This window comes from Penaeus chinensis, chromosome 17 (assembly GCF_019202785.1).
Source record: "Penaeus chinensis breed Huanghai No. 1 chromosome 17, ASM1920278v2, whole genome shotgun sequence".
Classification (NCBI taxonomy): Eukaryota; Metazoa; Arthropoda; class Malacostraca; order Decapoda; family Penaeidae; genus Penaeus; species Penaeus chinensis.
The window spans coordinates 16,307,980-16,317,979 of record NC_061835.1 but is presented as its reverse complement, the minus strand read 5'-3'; the positions used below and the strand labels follow the sequence as shown (position 1 = coordinate 16,317,979).

Below are 10,000 nucleotides of genomic sequence, written 5' to 3'. Positions count from 1 at the left end.
CTGCACGTTCGTAGGGCACGAAGCCTTGTTGTGCGATGTGATTAGCAATTCAAAGAACATGAAACAATGATTGGGATTCGGGATTGGAAGGAATTAGGGATATGAGTTATAACATGGAGTTATCTGGGAGGGAGGAATGGAGGTGCTATGAAACCAGTGGAAGAGAGACATAATGTGGAGTTACCTGTTAGGGAGAAATTGAAGTACTATGAAATTAGAGGGAGAGAGACTTTACGTGGAATTATGTAAGAATGGAAAATGGAAATGAGATGACACTGTTAGGTGAGACATTAATTTTAGATCATCTGGAAGGAGTGGTCTGAGATTGTTAAGAGAAGGGGTGGGGGGGTGAAGTGGATCGGGATGGGGGCAATGGACATGACTGGAGACAGTCTAATGCGACAGGGGTAAGCAAGTCTGGTATGTAGGAGAGAAGAAGCACAGCTGGACTGAGGTTAGAGGGTATGTTTTGGGGCCATGGGAGGGGGAAATTGGGGAGTGCGAGGTCATTTTCGATCTTATAGGGGGCAATGGAGATGGCTGATCACAGGAAAGAGCGAAATGGAGATGTTCTGGAGTACGAAGGGTGAGACCGAGTTGGTTGGGGTATTTTTGAAGAGAAATGTAAATGGTTTAAAGGTCTGAGTGGATTTTTTCGTTTGGGGGATGAGGGAGAAAGTGGATGATTGAAGTAAAGTTTCAGGCAGGCAAATTATATTTTCCTTGGGTTGGGTTATCTTCTGTTTTTTCCCTTATTCTCCATTTCGGGGAAGAAAACAGAAAAAATCTGAGAGGAAACTGGCCATGGGGTTATTACTTTCAAAAGAGGGAAAAAGATAACTTGTAATTCTTAATGAAGGACTTCTCTTGCGTAGGGGCGGGGTGGGGGAGAAACTGGTTTGCAAGGCTCATAACTGAACCGATGTGGTCGCCTTCTTTTCCTTGAGACTTATTAAAGGAAAAAGAGATTTCAAGCGACTGCAATGGAGCTCAATCCTATTCTGCTGGCGTTATTAATATCTTGATTCTACTATCTTACACGCAGACAGGCAAATGAAACTAAGAACAATTGTGAAAGAAAGGCCATGCAGTTTCTTAATACATATCCCAGGCCAGTGTGAAAAACATGTAATAAACTTTACCTTCTCATCTCGGACTGTCTTGACGTATTGGCCTGCGTAGCTCATGAGGTGGGCGCCCAGGCTATGGCCAATCAGGTGCACTGACCTCAGGTTGACGTCACAAAACTCCTGAAAAAAGGCAACGCACATATTAATCATATATTTCTTTGGGTGTGACTGTTGTTTCCTTCTACCTTTCCCCTCTTCTCTCTCTCCTCCTCTGTTTACCTACCTTTTTTTCTGCCTGTATCATTGTCTGTGTATCTCTCTCTCTTCCTTCCTTTCTACCCCTTCCCTCCCTCCCTCCCCCCTCTCTATCTGTCTCCCTCCCTCTTTCTCTCTCTTTCTCTCTCTCTCTCTCTCTCTCTCTCTCTCTCTCTCTCTCTCTCTCTCTCTCTCTCTCTCTCTCTCTCTCTCTCTCTCTCTCTCTCCCTCTCTCTCTTCTTCTTCCCTTCCTCTTTCTCACTGCATTAACAACAATATTCTCTTCCCCCTCACTAATAGGTCACAGTTCATAAATCGTGGTACCCTATCTTCCCTGCCAACTATGTATAGCGTTCCTCAAGGCTCGATTCCAGGACCCCTTCTCTTTCTCCCTTTTATTAGTGATTTAGCCAATAGCAGTAGGGTATTCGAGTTCACCATATTTGTAGACGACTGCACTCTCGTTTCAGAAGGCCCCAAAATTGAACCCATAATCAATGAGGTTAACAAAGTATATGTATTTAGATCTAGTCGATAAACGGACAAAGTGTAATAAGCTAACACTCAATATTGACAATCCTGTTAAATGATCTTTGTCAGAATGAAAAAAAAAAAAAAATTACCTTGAATTATTCCACAACTTTCATTTAACGATAAAAGGATCAAAAGAGAAAATGCCGTAAAGATTATTGGTGCCACTCTAGAAAACAGTCACATCACTTTCATACAAAAGAAAATCAGTAAAAAGTTTCGCATTTTGCATTATACCATTTAAGAACCACCAGTGTTGTACAGCTCTCACAGCGCAGCTCCATCCAAGCTTTGCTGGAGTCCAAGCATGAAACAGCTTATCTCGTTACAAGAGACCAAAACAAAGTCAAATATCTCTATTATACACGCTTATTATCACCACAACTCAATCTAAATTCATGACACACAAAAGTTATGCGCATCACTGTTCTGACATGTAATTAATATAAACTATTTTAGTGATGAATAACTACTCATGTTTCACATGTCAGCGCAGATACCTGTCATACCAACATGTAAGACATTCTGTGGATTAATCATTATTGTCATTTACGTTTTGCAAGAATATCTATACTTGCACTACGCTTTAACAAACTAGTCCTGTCAACGTATGCCATCTGCTGTTTCAATACAATGCAATTTGTACCTCCTACAGCGTAGAAGTAATAGTCAACCGTGTTTATTTTGCTTGCAAGCTTATTTTTCGTTGGTATTATCAGTTTTTATTAATATTTTGTTTATAACCACTTCACTTACATGTATCACTACGAGTCTCCTTGACTCTCAAAGGCTCAGGCAATCAAGTGTATCTCTGCAGATTATGACCAATATGTAATTGCTATGTGACTAAGTAACTGTTTGAATCTGAATCCCCCCCCTCCTCCCCCCCCCCCCCCCCCTCTCTCTCTCTCTCTCTCTCTCTCTCTCTCTCTCTCTCTCTCTCTCTCTCTCTCTCTCTCTCTCTCTCTCTCTCTCTCTCTCTCTTCTCTCCTCTCTTTATCTCCCCCCTTCTCTCTCCCCATCCCTCCTTTCCTTTCTCTCTTTCTCTCTCTCTCTCTCTCTCTCTCTCTCTCTCTCTCTCTCTCTCTCTCTCTCTCTCTCTCTCTCTCTCTCTCTCTCTCTCTCTCCTCTCCTCTCCTTATACCCCCCTCCTTCTCTCTTCCCATCCCTCCTTTCCTCTCTCTCTCTCTCTCTCTCTCTCTCTCTCTCTCTCTCTCTCTCTCTCTCTCTCTCTCTCTCTCTCTCTCTCTCTCTCTCTCCCTCCCTCCCCCCAAACCCCCCTTCCCCCCACCCCCTCCCGCCCGCCCTCCCTCCTCACCGCCAGGACGTGGAGCAGGTAGCCTGTCGCGGCGCCCACCAGTCTGATGTTGGCCACTGCTTGGGCGTAAGGGGGCGGGGCTGCCTTCGCCCAGTCGACGGTAACCACGCCCACTTTGGGGGAGGACCTCAGAAGCGACGTTACCATCTTCTGCATCCATTGGAGTCGGGCTGATTCCAGGTAGCTAGAGGGGGGAGATTACTTGCTTTAGAACATGTAGATAGATATCCACTGACGGAGTCCGGGCCTGAGTGCTCAGGCATAAGGATCTTCTATCTTTTTAATTTTTATAGCATAATTTCATATGATTTGAATTGTTTATATAACTTTGATGCTTAACTGAGAACTTGTGTGTATATATATAATATGTGTGCATATATATATATATATATATATATATGTATATATATATATATATGCATGTATATATATGTATGTATATATATGTATATATATATATATATATGTATCTATATATCTATATATGTGTATATATATATATGTGTATATATATATATATGTATATATATATATATGTATATATATATATATATATATATATATATATATATATATATAGTATGTGCATATATGTGTGATATTCAAAAGCCACTCATTGCAGGCCTCTCTCAATGAAGGCTTTCCTGATGAAAATCCTCTTTGCCTTTATCAATTGCAAGTAAGTTTTCTTCTGTTTTTTTGTTGTTGTTTTTTCGTTTCGATTATTTCTTACCATTGTAATTACTGTACCCTTTTCAAAGAAAATGCACTGAAAACACTAACCGTAAAATATCGCACAGATCGACTCGATCGAAAAGGAACGGGAGCGGACGACGTCTTCACCTTCAGCCCATGGGATATAACTAGATACATAACGATTTGCATAATTTGCTCGACATTGATATAATTACCAGAAGTAAAACAAAAATTCCCCTCTTTTTGTGATGACGAACAGTTCTTTACCAGTACCACCCGTCAAAATACTTTAGGCAAAAAGATTAAATGGAAGTGGAGCTACCTGGTTAAATGTAGCTTGTCTCAAGGCAACATGTCGCTTTCTCGCCGTGAGATAGGGGCATGTCGGTAGGTGTGTGTGTGTGTATAATATATATACACACACGCGCGCATATATGAATATATATATATATATATATATATATATATATATATATATATATATATATATATATATAAAATGATACAACTGCCGCCGTTCCGTCTGCAATTGCCGATTTATCGTCACGAAATCTTCGGTTTAAAAACGAACGTCTTGACCCTATCCTTCGCGCTCTTTCCCAAGACGCTGCCCTGCGGACCCGCCAGGAAGGCCTATAGAAGAGGGTCAGAAGGCCGGACGAGAGGAGCTGTTCAGTCACTGAACAGGGCAGCTCGGTCACTTAACCTCGCTACTCCTCCGCTGTGACCCAAGAATCTGTTGGCGTTTTACTGCATAAAATCGTTCAGTACATTAAGTCATTTACAACGAGATCATTGATGGTGTTGAATATTAATTAATTTACGGATGATCATTCATGGTGTTTGTGTGATGGTTTCGGGCAAATTTTATGAGGGTATGTAAAGTGTTGGTTATGGGTTGGTTTTGATAAATAAAAATAAAACATTACTTGCTTTTCTACGCACTTCCTTGAAAATAATATAATAAAGAAAAATAAAAAATAAACTAAGTGAATCTATATACAATTCTAATATCTTACTAAACTAAAGTGAAACTACATATATTTTAATACATAATTTTAATAAACTAAATATACTCACAGAGCCTAGAAAATATATGAAATATCATAATGCTTGGAGGTAGAGCCAAATGCATCAAACTGTATCTTGGATTTGTAGTTACATCATTCCCCTTGACTAAATAAGACTAAATCTCGTCAAACAACCGTAATAATATATATATATATATATATATATATGCACACGATATGATATATACATAAATATACATATATATACATATATACATAGATACACACACACACACACACACACACACACACACACACACACACACACACACATATATATATATATATATATATATATATATATATATATATATATTTGTGTGTGTGTGTGTGTGTGTATGTGCGTGTGTGTGTGTATGTGCGTGTGTGTGTGTGTACACACACATATACACACACACACATCTGTGTTTATGCATTTATGTGTGTGTGTGTTTGTGAGTACGGGCGTGTGTATATCTGTATGTGCTTATAAAATAAATCAGAATATTCTTTAAAAAAAATCGAATTTACATGCCCTCAAAAACAGAAAAAAACGAAAGTCGACGCTCCACCACGGGTGACGAGACGCCATGACACCGGGGAAAACCCAGCTCATGCCTGGCCCATGAGGTCATGCAACCCCATTCGCTCGGCGGCGCAGACTCGCTCATGACGCCATGTCTAGCCGGCGAGGCGAGGCTGCAAACTGCGCTCTCTTGCCCCGGCGGTCGCCTCCCCGGCCTCTCTCCTCGCCGACTGACTGCGTGTGCGTCGCGCTTGGCCCGTGGGTGTGGGGCTCAGGCGCCTGTCTGAGAGATTGCGTGCGTTTGCGAGCGTGCGAGTGCGTGCGTTTGGCAGCGGGTATGGAGATGTGCATTGAGGAACGTGTGTGTGTGTGTGTGTGTGTGTGTGTGTGTGTGTGTGTGTGTGTGTGTGTGTGTGTGTGTGTGTGTGTGTGTGTGTGTGTGTGTGTGTGTGCGTGCGTGTGCATTCTTTAAGAACGTGTACATTCAAGAGCATGCATTTGAAAGCATGTGCAAGAGTGCATTTAAGAGCATGTTCGTGTTCGTGTATGTGTCTGTTAGAGAACATGTGTGTGCTTCTGTGCTGCGTGCGTCTAATGAAGCGTCTGTGCGTGTGTCCATTTGAGACCGTGTGTGTGTGTGTGTAAATATATTTAAGAGCTTATGCGTGAGTGTGTATGTGTGTGTGTGTAAGGGGTTGCATTTAGGTGCATTTACGTACATTCGACAGCATGTGCGCATATGTGGATTAGTGTGACTGGTTGTGTGTGTTTCTGTGTATGAGTGTATGTGTTTTAACTGTGTTTGAATGTATGCGTGTTCTAGTATGTGTGCGTCTGTGCGTTTATGTGAATACTCGTTTGAATATTTTATATTTGTGTGTGTTAGAATTTGTGCGTTTTAGTGTCTTTTACCTGTGTTTGAGTGCGTTAATGTTCGAGTGTGTTTGAATGAGTGTGGGTTAGTTGATGTGTGTGTGTGTGTGTTCCAGCGTGTTTTCTTTAATATATGCATGTAAGTGTATATCTCCGAGTATGTTCAAATATGTGTGTGTTTGAGTGTACATGCATATTGGAATGTCTCTTTATGTGAGTGAATGTTTGAGTATCCGTTTGAGTGTATGCGCGTTTGTATTGTGTTTGAGTGTACATGCTTATCGGAATGTCTGTTTATTTGCATGTGTGTTTCTGTGTGTGAATTTGAGGGAGTCTGTTTGTCAGTGAGTGTGTCTGAGTGCACGTGTCTGTTTGAATGTGAATGTGTCTGAGCGTGTGTTTTTGAGTGTACGTGTCTCTGATAGTAGTTTTGTGTAGGTGTTTGTGTGTCTTTGAGTGTATATGTTTCAGTGTGTGTGTTTTAAATATTGACTAGTGAGATTGTTTGAGTGTCTGTGTGTTTGAATGTGTGCTTTGGTGTGTATATTTGAATCTATATGTGTGTCAGCGTTTCAGTGTGTATTTGACTTTATGTTTGTTTGAGTGTATGTATGCTTGACTATGTGTGTCTGAGTGGATGTTCAGTGTCTGAGTGTTTTTGGAGTGTGTCTGCCTGTGTGTGTATCTGAGAGAATGTTTAGGTGTATTTTCTTCATGTTTGAGTTTGTTTCAGTAGTATGCTTTAGCGTGTGTCTGGACGTGTGCCTATGTGACTGTGAATAACTGACTGTGTATATTAGTGTCTATGCTTGGATATGTTTGGGCATGTCTGTCATAATTTGTCTGAATGTCGATCTCTGAGTGTGTGTCTGAGCGTGTGTTTTAGTGTGTATTGGAGCGCAAACGCGTATTTGAGTGTAGGTGTGTTTGAATATATGTATATTTGAGTTTGTGTTTGAATGTATGTATTCGTGTGTGTGTACCTGAGTGTGTTTTTTGTTTGAATGTTTGGGTGTGTGTTTGAGTATGATCATTTGTGTGTGTTTTAGTTGTTTATTTCGAGAGTGTGTATGTGAATGTTTGTGCTTGAATGTGTGTGCCTGAATGTGTTAGTGTTTGAGTGTATGTGTATGTTTCAGATCGAGTCTGTTTGGGCGTGTTTGCGAGCCTACTTGATTGTGAGCATCTGTGTTTGAGTCTGCTCATTTGTGTGTACGTGTGTTTGAGTGAGTCTGTCTGGGTTCGCATTGTGTTTGAGTGTGTGTATTTCAGTGTTTCAATGTGTCAACGAGTGCATACATTTGAGCGAGTTTCCGTGAGTGAATTGGTGTGTTTGTGTCTGTACTTTAGTGTTTGTATTTAAGTATGTTTGAGTGTATGTTGTAGAAAAAGTATGAATAAGAATGAATGCCTATATTTCTGGCGAAGATCGAAACCGGTCAAAACCATCTCTGATACCGTCAAGACTCTCATTCATACCTAAGTGTGTGTGAGTGTGTTTGAGCTTGTAACTGAGTGTGTGTGCGATTGCGTGTGTGGTTGAGTTTGTATTGTTGAGTGTGTATCGCTGAATGTTTGTGTCTGAGAATAAGTTTGAATTTGTGTGTGTGTGTGCGTGTATCTGACTGTGTTTCCACATGTATATTTAAGTGTGTGTCTGAGTGAGTGTGTATGTATGTGTTTGGTAGAGTGCGTGTTTGAATATTTGCATGTGTGATTGTGTATTTGAGTATGTATGTGTGTGTTTAGTGTATTTGTGTGTTTGAGAATGAGTTTATTTAAGTGTGTGTTTGGAAGCATGTTTGATTGTTTGATTATGCATGGCTTTGGATGTATTTGAGTGTGTTTGTGTATGCGTGTGTCTGGATGTGTTGTGCGTTTGAGTGTATGTGTTGATTCTAGTATGAGTGGATGTAATGGTGCTTGAATGTATGTGTTTGTGTGCCTGCGTGCTTGTGTTTGAATGCGTGTGTGTGTTTGGGTGCATGTGCTTAAATATGTGTGCATTTGACTGTGTTTGAATGCGTGCGGGTGTTTGAGTGCATGTCTTTAAATGTGTGTGCATTTGAGTTTCTGTAGTGTGTGTTTGATCCTGTGTGTGCGTGTTTGAGTGTGCGTGTTTGAGGTGTATATTTCTGAGGGAGTGAGTTTAATTGCGTTTGTGTGTTTAAGTGCGCACGCATGTGTATCATCAAAGAGCGTGAGTGTATGTATGCCTTCAAGAGTGTGCGTTTAAATCCATGCATTTTAATAGGGTCTTTAAAAGGATACGGTGTTTGTGCTCAGGCGTGCAACAAACAGCTTGTGTGGATGTGTGGATGTATTTGGAAGCGTGTGCGTGCGTGCGCCTGCGTGTATGTGTGTATGTTTGAATGTGTATGTATGTTTGTCTGATAGTGAGTTTGTTTAAGTGTGTGTGTGTTGCCTTCTGTTTATATGTGTATGTGTTTGTGTGCAGGCATGTGTGCGCGCGAATGCCTGTCTGCGAATGTATGAGGACGCGAGCCCGCGTGTCTGTGTGTGACAGACGTGTGTGCCCGTGCAGGCGGGCGTACCTGCATGAATGCGTGTGTATGCTTGCGTATGTGTGCTTGTACGTATGTTTGTGTGCATATATGTGGATCTTTTTGTATCTGGGTATGTGTGTTGGTGTGAACATGTATGTTTCGACTCCTGTAAGAGCGTACGCCTGCGAATGTTTTCAAAAGCATGCACCTGCACGAGTGGTTAACACTGTGTGTGTTCGTGATTGTCTGCCCGGAAAGAGCAAGCGTGTGCACACTGATAAAAGATGGTGTGCGTCTGTGCACGTGTGTGTGTGTCTGAGTGAGTGAGTGCGTGAAGCCATGAGTAAGTTTACTCACCCATGAGTAAGGACATAGAGCGGCGCAGAAGCATCGAGGCCGGAGCTGTAGATCCCCACGAAGTCATCGGCTTCCATCACCTGTTGGCATGACGCACAGCATTTCACATCCATTGCCGAAATGAGTATACGGGGGGATGGGAGGGTAAGGAGGCGAGGGGCAGGGGGCAGGGAGATGAGGACGTGGGGTGAGGAATGGCAAGATGAGCATGGGAGGAGATGAGGGAACGAGAGAATAAAGAGCTGAGGGAGGAAGGGAACGAAAGAGCGAGAAGATGAGGGAGTGAGATGAGAAGGTGAGGGGAGGGCGCTCTAGCATGGACTTCCGCTCAAGATAACAGAAGTGAAGAGCTGACTTTTTTATATTCGGAGACGTGATCGAACTGGGACTTATAGCTCCCTTTTTTTCTTTTACCAACTATCAACTATTTCTATTAACCGTTTCAATTAATTGGTGATAAGTGAGTATTTTTTTCTTCATAAATAAATACCGGACAATATATAAACAAGACCTCTAACAACGCTTGTTGAAGCCGCAAAATTAGTGAATATAATTTCTTTATGCAATGTAAAGTTCTGTTGAGCATCATCCATTGGCGCAGAAACACACACATGCACATATAGACTGGAAGAAACTCACACACAGATACGTACACACATACAGTCACATCCCCGACGCCCCACGCACACACACACACACACACACACACACACACACACACTCCCTCTCCCCCACCGCACACCTTTCCGATATACACAAACACTCTACCCCCCCCCCCCCACATCCACCCCGCCCCTCCCCCACCTACATAAACACCC

At 41.8% G+C, this 10,000-nt stretch overlaps 1 protein-coding gene across 5 annotated transcripts in view; it reads right to left on the bottom strand.

The window, feature by feature from the left end:
- LOC125033997 (pancreatic lipase-related protein 2-like) overlaps positions 1 to 10,000 on the bottom strand; it is a 49,179-nt gene that overhangs the window by 10,232 nt on the left and 28,947 nt on the right. For all 5 annotated transcript variants that reach the window (XM_047625618.1, XM_047625616.1, XM_047625615.1 and 2 more), the window contains 3 exons: positions 9,183 to 9,262; positions 3,175 to 3,358; positions 1,143 to 1,250 (listed from right to left, as the gene is read on the bottom strand). In XM_047625618.1, coding sequence (XP_047481574.1) covers positions 1,143 to 1,250; positions 3,175 to 3,358; positions 9,183 to 9,262 — 372 coding nt within the window. The remainder of the gene's footprint in view (positions 1 to 1,142; positions 1,251 to 3,174; positions 3,359 to 9,182; positions 9,263 to 10,000) is intronic.